This window comes from Notolepis coatsorum (genome assembly GCF_963971535.1).
Source record: "Notolepis coatsorum genome assembly, chromosome: 9".
NCBI classification, from domain to species: Eukaryota; Metazoa; Chordata; class Actinopteri; order Aulopiformes; family Paralepididae; genus Notolepis; species Notolepis coatsorum.
Window position 1 is genome coordinate 117,435,310 of NC_140173.1, and position 16,894 is coordinate 117,452,203.

A 16,894-nucleotide genomic window follows, 5' to 3' on the forward strand; every position below is an offset into this window, starting at 1 on the left:
GCCGCGCTTTAAACTATAGGACTGAGTCACCTTGTTTGTAGAGCTATAACTATATTCTATATTATAGCTATGGATACAATACTATGGCCCATTTGACATCACCTATCTATCGTTCAATATGTGAAAAAGAATAAATGTTTCCATCCATACGTTCCCGTGTTATACCGTGGTGAATATAAGTATGGTTTTAGAGCGGTCTAGGGTAATTCATGAAATGCTGAGTTAAAGCCCTATACGTCAATTCCACTATAGACATTGCAATTTATTGCCTGTATACGCTATTATCCCAAAATAAAATCTATATCATAGGTATTATGTTCCATCATGAATGCATGAAAGGGGGGGGGGGGGGTCTTTTCGGATTATTTGATGGTCAGTAACGGCATTCGCATTGAACACTAAAAACACATATCAGCCCGATCGGTGTAAAAGCATTGCAGGATCAAGCTAAAATTGACGTCAGATCATTCTTACCTGTGATTGGGAGTAGGGCTGGGCAATTAATAAAAAAATAAACCGCGATCTCGATTCATAGACCTATGCAATCTAATTTCTAAATTATGACGATTTTCTTATATTAAAAAAAAAAGTTTGATAAATTTGTTTTTGTTTTTACTTTACATTTTTAAATGATGACGATTCTGACTGGAGTTATTTTGTATGTTACAAGATACTTTTAAGTTTAAGTCAAGCACTTTCATATATGTTATGTTTAAGTTTAAGTCAAGCACTTTCATATATGTTATGTTGTCTGTTTAAGAAAGAGTGCAATAAATGATTTTATTGAAAAAATAAGAATCGTGTGAGAGAATCGTGATCTCAATTCTTAGAGAGAAAAATCGCCCGACAAGGAAACATGAAACCGGAGACGTTTGGTCGTCCCACAGGCGAAGATACAAAGGGTACAAAGGGTGCTCGATACCGCCGTCTAGCGGGATGTGGCCGGTATTGCCGTTTGGCGACCTCAGACTCTAGACTGTGTTACATTCCCTATGTAACACAGAGGTCCCTGGATGAATAATAAATAAAAATATCAAATAAAGGAATAAACGACCAAAACCCGAAAAATCTGAATCGTTAATCGATACTCGGTAGTACCGACGTGTTACGGTAAGTACCTTTAAAAGTATCGAATTCGGTACCCATCCCTACATGTGTAGACCTACTTTGAAATAAAACACAGAAGAGAAGAAAAAACACTGGCATCTGTAGACGTACTTTGAAATAAAACCCTGAACTATGCAGCTCTATTTGAGTCCTTCCCTTATTTGTGGAAAATCTATAAAATAAAAAGTAAATTTTTTGTTGTTCGCAAATTTCTCACCACATACTGTATGTAAGCCTGCATCGTTAGTCGTGAAAGCAAATTAATCTGTCCACGCTGAATTAAACCCTCTATTTTCCTCAGACTTTACTTTTTTTGGATTTATCCATGGTTAGCTTACTGGGGGGTCGGAAACTCAAGATTAGCCACTTGCAGACGGCAGGGAGAGGCGCTGGGTGTGACATACTGTATATCTTAGTTGATGAAATATTTTAGTTGACTAAATATTTTAGTTGATGAAATATTTTTTCATTTCAGTGTCACAGTATGACATCGATCTCCAAAATAAGAGATTAATCTTTTCTTTTTTTTTATGTTTTTATTTTTTATTTTTATTTTTTTCAGGGAGCCGCAGCTGATTCAGGGAGCCGCAGGTTGCCGACCCCTGGGTTAGGATAACATTTAAGCTCACTTCAAAGAACTGAAAATCCTGGGTTTATGTCAAACTGTCAACAATCTTATCCGGCTAACTCAGTTATCCATTGTACGATGAACGGGCCCAGTTCAAGAGATTTCTTACACCCTGATAGAAATGGCCTTGTTTTTCAATGTGTATATAATGTAAATATCTGTAGATGACAGCATCTACTCGTAGATCTCAGAGGAGGAGGATAACAGAGAGAGAGTGTGTGTTTCAGAGCATCAGGCAGAGACCTGGAGATGGGGGGGGGCCTTTCAGGTGCCGAGGTCATTACCTTACCACCACAGCAGAGCGTTTTGTTTTGGGTAAGCGATGCCGGTAATATCAACATCACCGTTGCTATAGTGATTTGGGTCAAAAGTGACGTTGCCATGGTATCGTGTCACTTAGTAACGAGAAAAGGGGCAGGCCCCCGTTGCTAGGGGAAAGACGTTATGAGCTGTGAGTTCTTCAGAAGACAAATTAGACTAGGACACGAGGCGGAGACGGGCAGACGCGTTGACGGAGACTTTGAAATCCCTCCTCACCCTCGCTGGGTGGGGGAGGGGAATTGCCACGACATCGCTAGCTTCGGCTAACAGGGAAGGCCTTTTGGACAGCTAGGCCGCACGACCACCGAGCGGGGTAACAGAAGAGAGATTGTTAGAATAATGAATTTAGTTTCTTACGTGGCGTAGTGGGCAAGGCGCTCGCCACGAATGCGGAGACGCTGGGCTCGCCTGTTCGAGCCCAGCGCTCCCATTGCTTTCAGTTTAGCTGGTAGTTCATACTAATACACATTGGCCGTATTAGGGGGTGGGAAACTGATGGGTGGGGATCGGGCGTTGTGGACAGCGACTCCTACAGGTCGGTTGGTGCGCCTGCGCAGTAGAATCAGGAAGTGTCGGGGGCAGCGTGAGCCTCCCACGCGTTACTCCTCGCCACTGAGAGATCGAGCTGCGCAGGTGAAAAGATGCGACTGCTGTTACCTCAAGTACCGGAGGGGACTTGTGCTATGTATGACTTAGTCCACATTGCAGCCGGCTTGTGGGAGGCAAGAAACAGCGTTCGTGACAGGGGAGGGTTGAATTGGATGATACGAAATTGGGATAGGAGCAAATATATAGAAAATGGGAGAAAAAGTGGATAAAAAAATGAATTTAGTTTCTTCAAAGGCTTTTCAAGGACAGAAAGAACTGTTTTCCATCTGGTGCAGAGGCTTTGTTTACGGAATAAACAATGTTTTCCAAGAAGGGTACCACGTTGCCAGTGTCGAATTCTTATGAGACGGATTGCATGGACAGGGTTGATACAGTGTGTGACAGCCAATGTGAGATAACCAAGTATCGATGACAAACACAATGCAGAGGAAAGTCATGGAGGAGCAGGTGACGAGCTGATTAGAGGCTGAAGAACACTGTAATCTTTCAACCCCCATAACTGTTTTGATTGACAGCATAGTGTGATTGATACTCATTCTACCATGCAGTGTAGCCTAGCCTGTAAGCACTCTCTACTGAACTAATTGAGGTGAGAATATATCTATACTTATTATTCTCGGAATACCTTCTGGCTAAGGTAAGGTACATTCTATGTCTATTTTACCGAATCTGAAACGTGTTTTTCTAACGATCACAGTTCTGTATTTCACAGGACGAAAAACATGCTCGGCAAACGCGATCATAGTCTTGAGTTAACACACACACACACACGCACGCACGTGTGTGTGTGTGCACTCTCGCACGCTGTGACCACGAGCTGTACGTATATATGACGACAATACATTAATCTAATCTCATTTTGATCGGTCGCAAAGCGCTTCCGCTACCTATATCAGCCACCATTTCCACCATTGCGTGCACAGCTGCATCATTAGTTGCATTATAATGAGCTGGAGCAGGTGCGCCTCCACTTCCTCTATCTCGAACTCGTTTTGGTGATTCCATTTGCACACGGCCCTATTGGCTGGCTTATAAGGAGCTTTCGGAGGCGTGTCTGTATGCAAATGACCTAGACGGGAACGCACGTTCATGTTTCTCAATGAGTGACATTCCTCATTGCCGGCATCCCAGCTGGGATCGTTTGGGCCACTTAAGACAGCTTCCACACGCGTTGGTGTATCAGGGTGTACTGCGATTCTGTCTTAGTCGGTTCCAAGATGGTTGCCCTAAGAGAAGTCTTTGGGAAATGTTGGTGAATGAGACCCAATGTCCATACCTTGGCAGGATTACTACAGAAAAACGTTGAGACCGATGAGAATGAAAAACGACTGAAGAGACTGCAATGAGTCCATTGATATCCATATTGTGTACAACCGGGTTGGATCCACAGTTCTGTTGAAGGCATTACGATACAAAGGAAGCCTTTCCACACAAAACTTGCTGTGGTTAAAAGATTTCTCCAATGCACAAGGAGAATGGGACCTGTCCGTGGTGCTGAAAGGCATGACAGGAACCTATAGAGGCGATACCTTTAAAGGTTCTAATCTTGAGGTTACTGCTCCTCTTGAGGTTACTACTCCTCTTGCAGTCGTGTCCTCCAAGTAGGGGTGTGGACATTTCTCGATTCTAAGATGCACCGCGATGCGGACATGGACGATTCAGCATTGATGCAGTGACGGAACATAATCGATTATTAAAATTTTAATTAAAAAATAAATCTTATTTCATTTTTTTATTTTTACTCTCTTGCTAGATTTTCTGTACTTTTACAATGTAGCGCTTTGGGATTTGCTCCACAACTATAAAGCCCTACAAATCAAATATATTATTATTATTAAAGCTAGTGCTCTGGTCATGCATCCACTCAACTCATAGAAAATACAGCATTAGGCTATTCTATAAGTATTGATACTTTACCTGTCTTGAGCAAAATCATGGAAAGGTTGGTGCATTCACAAATGCAGTATTTTGAGTATTTTGTTTCAAACAAGCTTGCAACAGATTCTCAACAGATTCTGGTCACTCTACTTATACTGCTTTGATACAGATGACTGGCTTAAAGCTATAGATAACTATACGCTGGTGGGAGCTGTGCTGTTAGATTTTAGTGCTGCATTTGATGTGCTGGACCATTCTCTACTGGTTGAGAAACTTAAATGTTATGGTTTTAACTCTTCTGCTTTAAAGTGGATACTAAGTTTTTTTTTTTTTTTTTTATCCACTTTTTCTCTGATTTTCTCCCATCCCAATTTAGTCGTTATGCCAATTCCCCCCTCCCCTTCCTGGTCGTTGCTCGCATTGTGCCCCCCACTGGTCGGTCTAGGGAGTCCTGAAGTCTATCAGATGCTTCCTCTGTCACATAGGAGACAGCCAGCAACCTCTTTTCACCTGCCAGCGCGGACTCTCATTGATTGGTGAAGTGTAACGCGTGGGAGGTCACACTACCTTCAACATATCCCTTCTTTGCTGTGCAGGCTCCCTGACAGACCTGTAGGAGTCGCTGTTTACAACGACCAGAATACCATCCCACCGGCTTCCCTCCCGCTGACTCTGCCAATTGAGCCAGTATGACGGCCGGCCAAGCCGGAGGCAACGCTGACAGCCGGATTCGATACCGGTGTCTCTTGCGTTGGTGACAAGCGCTTAGACCGCTGCGTGACCCAGCCGCCGGATACTAAGTTATTTGTCCTCTAGATCACAGAAGGTGTATCTAAATGGCAGCCTGTCCAGTAGCAGAGGTCGAGTGTAGTGTTCCGCAAGGAAGTTGCCTAGGAATCGGACCTTTGCTCTTCTCTTTATTTACTAATGACCTATCTTGGGCTACCAAATGTGCTATAGATGATTCGACATTGTATTACGCTGCACCATCATGCAATGTACTTAATGAAGTTTTGAGCAGAGAACTTAAAGTTGTGCATGACTGGGTAGTATGTACTCTGGTGTTTAATTTTCTGTGAATATTGCTGGTGTTGTGTACTGTTTGCATTTGTACAATCGTCGTTTCTGTAAATGAGGGAAACCTCAGAAGCTTACAATTTTAAATAAAGGTTGAAATGAAATCTCGACCCCCCTGATTCCCTTGTTCTGCCTAATTAGTTGGGCCAATGGTTCGATGAAGACTCCGAAGAGTGTCAGTGAAAGACAACAGCCCTGTCTGGTAGCCCTCTCTAACCTAATCCGGTCCGTCAGGCTACCATTCACCTTGACCCTTGCCGTTGGCTCATGATACAGTGATTTGATACATTTGACTGAATCCTTATTAAATCCAAATGTTTCTAAAACGTTATATAGGTAGACCCAACTCACACTGTCGAATGCCTTTTCTGCGTCCAGACTAACCAATAATGCACTTTCTCCCCCTCTCTGAATCTCCTCTGATCACAGAAGGTGTATCTAAATGGCAGCCTGTCCAGTAGCAGAGGTCTAGAGTGTGGCGTTCCGCAAGGAAGTTGCCTAGGACCTTTGCTCTTCTCTGTATTTACTAATGACCTATCTTGGGCTACCAAATGTGCTACTCCAATTCTTTATGTAGATGATTCGACATTGTATTATGCTGCACCATCATGCAATGTACTTAATGAAGTTTTGAGCAGAGAACTTAAAGTTGTGCATGACTGGGTAGTATGTAATAGACTTGTCCTTAATATCTCCAAGACTGAATGTATTGTGCTGGGAACAAGGCACAGGTTATCTACAAATCCAAAGCTTAATTTAAACTTGTGTAATTCGGCAGTTAAACAAGTTGAAAGTACTAAACTCCTTGGAGTGATGCTGGATTGCACTGTCTTGGTCTCAGCATATTAATTATATTGTTTTGAAAATGGGAAGAGCAATTGGTATTTCCAGGAAATGTGCTTCTTTTGTTGCCCGTCCCCTTTTATGTCAGATAGTGCAAAGTTTAGTTTTATGTCATTGTGGGAGCAGGGAGGTGTATGTCATTTTGTCACCAGTGGTAGTGGGTGTGTCTGTCTGGAGGTGTCGGTGCGTCACCTGGGAAGAAGGGTAATTAATATCACCTGTGCCTGGGAACCACTCAGTGTTTGTTTGTTTGTTTGTTACAGAGAGAGGGTAAGGCAGGGTGCCTATATTTCTATTGACTGCGCTACGCCACTCATTTACCATTGAAATCCATATACCGTCTGCAAGAGCATGTAACCGAAGGCTGAAATAAACACCCTTGAATTGCAGCTACGGACTCAGGCTCATTCATTGGACTCGTGTGTCGGACAGATCTCCCTGCGCAAGCCCTCTCAGCTGCTTTTTAGTTGTCACTTTCAAATAGTCGCGTTACAGTCATCTTGACTATTGCTCTGCGATGTGGTCATCTGCTGCCAGTGGTGACCTCAGGAAGCTCCAGGTGGTCCAGAACAGGGCAGCATGGTTGGTACTGGGCTGCTCACTAAGGTCTAATGTGAGCAGTATGCATGCCCGCCTCTCTTGGCTTAACGTTGAAAATAGATTGTATTTTAACACTTTGAGTGCCAGTGACGAGATATCTTGTTAGTTCATGCCAACCGTTGAGTGCCAGCCGACGAGATATCTCATTTTTAATCGTTATTTTTTTTTATTAGCGATTTCCATTCATATTTCATCAATCTAGCCTCACGTTACCAGTGGGGATCTGTCTGAACTCGAATAGGGAAAATACCGCCCCCTATCGTCTCCCGGATGGTAATGCACGCATTGGAATGGACTCAATGAAAATCGATGAGAAAAGAAAAATCCGGAATCCACATTTTACTTCTCAGGCAAGTAACCCGAGCTGATCGGACTCATTGTGGACAGTCAGAACAGCGTGGAATATATATTTCCAGTACCCAGAATTGGATCAATAAACGCGACAGGAATTGGAATAATCTTTTGAGAACATCTGATCTGAGGTAAGGAATCTATTTTACCAGTATTGGGATAATCAGAGCTATTTTCACCTATATATCAGCGTGTGCCATATGTGTGTATGTGTGTGTGTGTGTGTGTGTGTGTGTGTGTGTGTGTGTGTGTGTGCGATTAGGAAATAAGAGAATCGATTTTTCAGCCCGCTTATATAGCGTGCATAAGTACACATATACTATCGATAATCTAGCGTTTATTTGAAAAAGAGTCATAAATAGGCAGAAAAATGACAACGTGTTTTGTGTATTCCAGTGTATTCCAGTAAAGGGCGTTTATCATAGAATCTTCTGAAAGTTTCAAGAAACAAGCGTTTTTCAAAATGGTATAAAACGGAAATGAACCGATTAAAAAACAATCCGTTTTGACAATGTTGACTGCAAACAAGTCATTGATAAGCGACGGCCACATTAGACACATAGCCATAATTTAAGATATAGTTTATGCGTTCGGCAAATATGAAAGCTCTATCATTGAAGTGGGTGGTGGCATTCAAGGGGGTAAATAGGAAACGGAGGCCGGCACTGAAAGTGTTAATATACTTGTGCTGTTACATGAGTTAGCTCAGAGCTGAAGCTGCTGCAATTTCATATGCGTGTGTTTCCTGAATGACGTGAACAAGAATATGTGGGGAATCTGTGGTATTATATCAATCTCATCAACTAGTGGTAAAAAAACGTCACCGAATGCCTTTAACGTTGCCTAGTGTAGCGAAGGATGTCTCGGTTAACATCTGTGATGCATCAGTCCCCCTAGACCAGGGGTCGGCAACCTGCGGCTCTGGAGCCGCATGCGGCTCTTTAGCCAATCAGCTGCGGCTCCCTGGCCCAAAAATAATAATAAAAAATCACTTAAAAAAAATTTACTTTTTTTTTTTCTTTTCTTTTTTTTTCTCTTATTTTGGAGATCGGTGTCATACTGTGACACTGAAATGAAAAAATATTTCATCAACTAAAATATACAGTACGCCTCTCCCTGCTGTCTGCAAGTGGCTAATCTTGAGTTTCCAACCCCCCAGTAAGCTAACCATGGATAAATCCAAAAAAAGGAAAGTCTGAGGAAAATAGAGGGTTTAATTCAGCGTGGACAGATTAATTAGCTTTCACGACTAACGATGTGTGGTGCGAAATTTGCGAACAATGAAAAATTTACTTTTTATTTTATAGATTTTCCACAAATAAGGGAAGGACTCTAATAGAGCTGCATAGTTCAGGGTTTTATTTCAAAGTAAGTCTACAGATGCCAGTGTTTTTTCTCCTTTTCTGTTTTATTTCAAAGTAGGTCTACACATGGTAGTCTTTTTTCAAAGTGGACTACTTTTTATTTTATAAATGTTCCACAAATAAGGGAAGGACGCAAATATACCTGAATAGTTCAGGGTTTTATTTCAAAGTCGGTCTACAGACACCAGTGTTTTGTCTCCTCTTCTGTGTTTTATTTAAAAATAGGTCTACACAGCCAGTCTTTTTTCTCCTCTTGATACGAGTTTGAGGTTTTCCTTTGTTATAACAGGTAAAAACAGCAATAAAAAGTAATTTTTTTTCTTTTTGTTGCTTTATAATTCCATTAATGCAACAAACTGTGTGCTATAAGTATAAAGTATAATAAATCGCAAATTACTTTGGGTATGCAATTGTCAGGCGTTTTATGCTAAATGTGGGGTATGCTTGCGGATATATAAAACGTTATACACTGTTATCTTCATTTTAAGGGTAAATAGGTTGTGCGGCTCCCTGAGCATTTTATTTTGTGGGACGGGGGAAAAGTGGCTCTTTTGATAGTAAAGGGTGCTGACCCCTGCCCTAGACTCTACAACACCACTTGCTTCTCCTCTGCCTCAAACTGAGAACTAATGGCCACACACATCGACTCTCCAACGCTTCTCTCAGTAATCACATAATTCTCCTCCACCCTAGACTGAGAAATGCTAACTACACACACGGAGACAGCCTCTGGATACTCTTTAGCTTCTATGCTCTGCTCTATTCAGTTCTACTCTACTCTGTTCTGTTCCACTCTGCTTCCAGTTGGCATGTTCTCCCTGTGTTTGTGTGGGTTTCCTCCATGTACTCTGGTCTACCCCCAAACCATAATGAGACATGCATGCCCTTGACTAAGGTACTGGCATTACAACTGGAGTTGGTCCCCAGGCGCCACACTGTGTGGCTGCCCACTGCTCCTAAATAGTTAGGATGGGTCAAATGCAGAAGATTAATTTCCCCAAGGGGATTAATAAAATACATTATTATTATTATATTATAATCTAATTAGCTCTGTTCTACTCTACTATCATATTGTTATAGTATGTATTGATTCACCTCACTTCAAGTGCAGGCTCCACATGCAGATACTGTCCACCAATCACAGCAAAGCACACTGCGTGTAAATTAACTTGTCACATGAACGAGCACCTGAGGAAACAGCACACATATCTATGTTCGCCCTGGCGTCCGCAAGGTTTCAGTATGGCTGCATTTTTACACACAAATACTCAAACAACATACTGGCCCAATAGACACAGAAAACACACTTGCAGTACAGTACAGTAGAGTACATGATCACAAATACACTCAAAACTAATTAATCTTATATACACATCAGTAGTTTCAGTACAACCTGTTAGACAGACTGTTAGACAGACAGATAGATCTCTGACCTGTGTGATTGGAGAATTGTACAGAGTTGATGGAGTCCACCTCAAAACCCATCACCTGCAGAGAGAGGGAAAATTATTGTAAATAATTAATTAATTAATTATTATTTACACCAATACGTCAGGTTATTAATTTATTTATTTTGCCATTATTAATGTATATTGTACTGCTTTGGCAACAATGGTTCATTGCCATTCATGCCAATGAAACCAACTGAATTCAATTGAGAAAGAGACAGTCAGAGAGAGAAAGACAGACCGAGAAAGATAGACAGAAATACACACACACACACACAAGCAGTCGGACAGAATTTAGAAGTTAACTACTGTAAAATATAATATAATATAAACCATCATGTTCCCATTTTCTCATTTAGCCAAAAAAACGATTCACAGTGAACAGGGCATACTCAGTGGAACACCCCCAGGTCACATGAGGTCCTCTCCTCCTAGTTAGGGTTAGGACCGGAACTGTCTCTTAACACATTGGGCGCCAAAAACCGCCATGCGTTGAGCACCAAAGACAAGTAAACTCGTTTTTAGATCCTTTTTTCTTTTATTCGGTTTTTTGGTTCAACTTCACAGACCTCGTGTTACCATAGGGAATTATTCTGGGATCCCTAGAGTGCAATACCGGCCGCATCCTGCTAGGTGGCAGTATCGCCCACCCTTTGAAACCTTATTTCACACTGTGTGTCACATCTAATTCCGTCCGGGTAGAGAATTTAGACCAAGCCAAGTCTAGCGGTTCATCCGATCACTTCGAAACGCGTTCAGCACATTTGAGGCATATCTTGTGCCACTTCATGTCAGGGACCTGATTGACGTCAATACTGGAAATCGCGATCAGACAATTGGAATATTCTTCTTGGAATAAGCCCGATCAAAGGTAAGGACTATCTGACGTCAATTCCACCTTGATCCTACAATGATTTCATATCGATCCAGCTGATCAGCGTGTGTGGTGTTCAAAACGAATGCCGTTACTGGCGATCAGAGCATCAAAAAAAATCATAGCGCCCTATAACTCAGCTTTTCAGGAATTAGCCCGGATCACTATGAAACTATACAATATTCACTGCGAGATAACATGCGAACATATACATGAAAAAAATTACAATTTTTTGCATGTTCAACGGGAGATACTGATAGTGACTGTCAAATTACCATAGTATTGTCTCCATAGCTATAATATAAAATTTAGATATAGCTCTACAAACATAGTGACGCACAGTGAAAATAGGCAATGGAAAGCTGGCCCATTGACTACAGGATGAGGATAATAGCTGGCGCTCAATCTGTTAGGTACATGTTCTGCTTTATTGTGCAAACAATGATATCAGGGATGAACTTCACATAACCTTCCACTAATAAATTACTAAAGTAATTTAGTTTGTCCTTTGTAGCTTACCACCACCAGTATGACTGTGTATGAACGAATAATGGACTCTGTGAAGCGCTCCGAGTCAGAGAAGAGCGCTATATAAATCCAATCCATTATTAATTATTATTATATGATGCCTTTGCCATGGTAACACAACAAACTTTCTGATTCTCACTCACTACATCAACACTCGGTACTCGTCAGCCATCTTAAATGTACCAAACATTCAAGGGTGATTTGATGTGAATGGGAATACCCCTTCTATATGTTCTAGCTCTGTGGTGCCCTGCCTCCGTCTTGAGTGATGTCATATAGAGGAATGATGAGGCAGCCAATCAGAACGCTGCCTAGTCACTCCCCCGCGTGCACCTACTCTCAGCTGAATGGGCTTACAGGCTCCTGACATAGAGCTACAGTATACCCCCCCCCACACACACACACACACACACTAACACTATCAGGACAACTCTCTCAATCTCCTCATTATTCTCCTCATCATCACCATCACCATCTCATCATCAGGCCTGACTGTATGCTGAATGGACAAACAGGCAGGTGACAGTAGAGCTCAGGGTCAGACATAGAGCAGGTAGGAGTTCAGTGCCTTGTTCAAGGACACTTTGACAGGGATGGATTGGACACCGTTGCAGGGATCAAACTTGTGACCTTCTGGTTAATGGAACCGTCTCCAGGGAAGCCACGGAAGTCCGACCCTGCACTCCGAGCCCTCTGGTGAAATGCCTACATGTCTCAGGGAGAGATGGCAAAATGCCTACATGTATGTGTGTCTCAGAGGGAGATGCCAATAAATACATCCTCATTCCACTTGGCTGGAAGATGGAGATGGGAGGGATCCAATTCTAATCATCATTATCATAATCACACACAACTGTCAGTGTCAACACTACAGAACATATCCCAATATCTTCATCATCATTAAGGGCATCCTAGTGACAGTCAGAACATAATAGGCTGCATGTACTGTACATGCCAATGGACTGGTACAGCACTGGAATATAATATGAATAGACCCATGATAATTACCTGCATCCTCATCATAATCATCACCACCACCGTCATCACGGCACCACCACCATCATCACCACCACCATCATCATCATCATCATAATTGTCATCATGGCCACCAGACCAGCCATCTGGTATTGTCCCATGTGACCTTTAGCTACGGGTAGCTGTCTACCTGTTGCCTAGCCGCTGGGATATTATTTACCAGCTCACATCATCGATACTAATTAAAGATCAGAACACACCGGCAACCAGCAACAACAGTTCTGACCATCACATTCTATTATTCCACGGACTCGGGACCAGACTGGTACACCACCAGAACCCTGGTGGCACCCCGTCTGCCTGTTTTATGAGAATAAATCTCCTCATCTCTGTGACATGATGTTAGCCTCCTACTGTGACCGTACCAGCAGCATGCGATGCCCTTGTTAAACAGAGATTACGGTACATGTATAGAACACGACTCTGGCACACTACTATCCATCACCACTGGCTATTAGGCTATTATTAGCACACAGTGACACATTGATACAGACCCGAGTAACAAACCCATTAGATTGTTCTTAAAATATTTCTCATACATGATATGGCCATTCCGTCTGACAGGGTTACATGATCGTGTGGTTGGCATCGTCACTCAAGCTGTATGTATTATGGCGAAGGCCATCGTGTCATTCTTTCATAATGAAGGGAATAACGGAACATGATATTTACCTGTAAGGGGAAGGACGCGCTCTTGTTGCCCACATACCCTCTGACTACATGGCTCTGGATCGACAGAACGCGACATTCCATGGCGACAGGCGGCCAGCCCTCACGGCTGCTGCAGGATGCAATATGATCAGAACAGTAATAAATAGAACAATATAGAGTCCTGAAGTCGATAGCTGAATGATATTATATAGTCCCCTGCTCTCTCCCTCACGCAGGGTCGCGCGTACCCGCGGTGTGTACGACGACGTGTGTTATTGTTGCGAGCTATTACACACACAACACAACAAGACACAACCAGCAAAAAAATCTCGCCTGGAAATCCAAGTTGTCCCGTTTTGCATTCAGCAACCCTGATAGCGAAGGACAGAGAGAGACACACTGTTGTGAGACAGTCAGAACACACGCATCACTATTCTGTAAAGGCGCTCTACGCGGTCACCTAAACTAGCTGTGACGTCACTAGCGAGGGAGCGTCGACGTCACAGCTGGAAGTGAATACAGATTAAAATAAGAGACAGGCTGAGGCAGCTATATATGTGTGATCATGTTTTCTATTGTACAACGTCCTATTCTGCTTCTCGGTTCTAGTTTGTTCCACCTGCCAAAACCTCGAATATGGATTGCTGCCGTTTCGGTGTCTCCAGCTGTGTGTGCGTGTGCGTGTACGTGTGTGTCTGTGTGTGTGACTCACACTATTTCTATCAGAGTCGTGACTGAGGTGAGGGATATCTAAAAGGCTGTTCAGTTAACCCTATAACTAAGTGGCTACGCACGCAGTCCCGCAGCTCTCTGTAGAACATTTTTAGTAAGAAAAATGTGAGATGTAGTAAACATTTTCAAACTGTAGGCATATGTCGTAACAGATGTGGTTAAACAATTTCAGAAAACATTTCAGGTTGGCAAATTTAGGTAGGGAAGCCCTGCATATCTTAAGTCAGTAAGTCACAACAAGTATGACAACTGGCGCTTTCGAAACATTTTCTACAGAGCTGCGGGACCAAAGGGTGTTACTGAGTGCTAGTGTATGTGAGAGAGACGTTGTGCTGGCAGTGCCACCCGCTGGCCGGTTTTAGTTACTATATCTGCACTAGGTGTTAGAGAAGGTCACACGCATTGTAATGTGTAATTGAAATGTGTTAATCTTACAATTCAATCATAAATTATATAATCTTCGGTGATAAATAAAGGATTGACTGAATATACAAACATACAATCCAATAACAGAGGACATTTTAAGACCTCTGTCTGTCACACACAAACTCTGTTTTTAGTTTTTCCTTGCATGTCAATAATCCTAAATTAATCAGGATACTCCCGTATTCCATCATTGACTTGGCTCATGTAAACACCACATCCTGTTTACAATTTGTATTTCATGACCAGGTTAGTCCCAATGAGCTCATATGGGGGAATGTGGGAAGCGGAGCTGTGTTGCATGTTGTGTGTGTAGCGGTTGATGGTCGGGGTGTGGGGAATGGAAGTTCACAGGATTGGCTTCTTCCATCCCACTTTTCGGACCATGGGTGGTGTCTGTTGTTGCTGTTGTCTATTGTTTTGTGGTGGTTGTAGTGCTGTTTTGTGGTTGTCTTGTATTGTATAGGTTGTATGGTTTGAAATGAACAAATGAAACTGATACTGATACTTGTTTAGTTTAAGAATAGGGGGCAGGTAACCATAAGATTTATTCTTCTTCCTGCTCCTTTTGCCCATGGTAGAACTGTATTTATGATTTTGTATGAAAACTGTATGATTGTATTGCTTCCATGTGGCAAATAAAAACTCTGAATCTGAATCTGAATATCCTGACTATGTGGAGGTCCGTGAGTATATCCACAGTCACGATGGACTTCAAGTGTTGTGAAGTGACTGTGGCACGTAGCGGTACTGCAAGTAAACTCATCCACCCAAAGATATTAGCTTGTATCTGGAATATGAATGTGCATATTAACACCTTAACCAGGATATTAGCTTGTATCTGGAATATGAATGTGCATATTAACACCTTATCCTGAATAAGAGCTTAACCAGGATATTAGCTTGTATCTGGAATATGAATGTGCATATTAACACCTTATCCTGAATAAGAGCTTAACCAGGGTATTAGCTTGTATCTGGAATATTAATGTGCTTAGAAAAACCTTAACCTGAATAAGACCTTAACCAGGATATTAGCTTGTATCTGGAATATTAATGTGCATATAAACACTGTATCCTGAATACAAGCTTAACCAGGATATTAGCTTGTATCTCAAATATGAATGTGCTTATAAACACTCTAGGGCTGACCCCTATTAGTCGACTAATCGGTCGAAAGGAGCCGTAGTCGACTGCCAACCTCTTAGTCGAAAAAAAAAAAATTATCATTCTTTCCAAAAGAAAATAGGCCTAGAAGCGTGGCTAACGCTAATGGCACGCATACCAGAGGCTAACTGCCTAAGAAAACAGGCACAGAGGCACTGAAAGAGTATTTCACCCATCTAATGAACACACTAGACTAGACAAATATCAAGATGTATCCATCAGTGGACCAATTGCATGCTTTTGCAGAGGACAAGAAGCCTTCAGTCGACTCCTTCAGACATTAAGCAACCCCCACAGCCCAAATGGAATGATAAAAAAAAAATTAAAAAATAAAACTCTATCCTGAATAAGAGCTTAACCAGGATATTAGCTTGCATCTGGAATATAATGACATTACTAGTATGTATGAAGACACAGCAGTCAGTCTGACCATTGTAATCCAAGTGCAGCTTTAATAATATATATATCTCTTATTATATTCCAATTGCATATCTGACATATCAGACTCAAAACAACTCCTCTCTTCTCCTCAAAGGAGTAAATGGAGAGAATGGAGAGTAGAGGAGGAGAAGAAAGAAGAGAGGAGCGGTAGTGTTGTTGGCGTCCTGGTTCAGTTTAGTCCTGGTCCAGTTTAGGTTCTAGAACAAGAAGGGAAACAGTGGTCAGCAGCTGGATGACTGAGACACACGGCTCTATCTCATGCATGTACGCGTATATACACTAACTAGGGCTGGGGCGAAAACAGACCAATGAGAACCCCCCCCCCCACACACACACACATTCCTCTCTCCATCCTCTCTTCTCCATATCTTTCCTCCTCTATCCTCTTGTCCGCTCATCTCTCGTCCTCTCCTTCTCTACTGTATTCTTTCCTTTCTTCATCTCTCTGCGCCATCTCCTCTGCTATCCTCCATCTCTCTCACTCATTCACTCACTCACTCACTCTCACCAGGGAAGTTGAACTGAGGGAAGCTGTCTAGGTCTCCTCCTCCATACAGCTTGTGGAGCCGAGCTTTCCGCTCCGATAGGCTCCTCTCAAAATCCGGCCCCGCCCCCACTGGTCCACCACACATCCTGATAGGAGAGGAGAGAGATGGGTAGGAGGATAGAGAAGAGGAGAAAAGGGAGAGGAGAGGTCAGACCAGTGGATTGATGGAACATTCATCTATCTGGCAGGAAGAAATTCTTGTTAAAAAGTGGGATAACTGTGCCGATGGCAGCGACACAATTGGCAGCGACAGAATTTCTCCAGAGCTCT

General features: G+C 42.4%; 2 protein-coding genes across 2 annotated transcripts in view; both read right to left on the reverse strand.

Moving 5' to 3' along the window:
- pdxkb (pyridoxal (pyridoxine, vitamin B6) kinase b) overlaps positions 1 to 13,702 on the reverse strand; it is a 32,554-nt gene extending 18,852 nt beyond the window's left edge. The window contains exons 1-2 of the mRNA XM_084321726.1: positions 13,336 to 13,702; positions 10,212 to 10,266 (exon numbers count right to left, since the gene is read on the reverse strand). Of these exons, the coding sequence (XP_084177852.1) occupies positions 10,212 to 10,266; positions 13,336 to 13,416 (136 nt within the window). The 5' untranslated portion in view covers positions 13,417 to 13,702. The remainder of the gene's footprint in view (positions 1 to 10,211; positions 10,267 to 13,335) is intronic.
- Positions 13,703 to 16,075: 2,373 nt separating this feature from the next.
- LOC311234032 (uncharacterized protein) overlaps positions 16,076 to 16,894 on the reverse strand; it is a 31,572-nt gene continuing 30,753 nt past the window's right edge. The window contains exons 7-8 of the mRNA XM_084321120.1: positions 16,586 to 16,710; positions 16,076 to 16,274 (exon numbers count right to left, since the gene is read on the reverse strand). Of these exons, the coding sequence (XP_084177246.1) occupies positions 16,252 to 16,274; positions 16,586 to 16,710 (148 nt within the window). The 3' untranslated portion in view covers positions 16,076 to 16,251. The remainder of the gene's footprint in view (positions 16,275 to 16,585; positions 16,711 to 16,894) is intronic.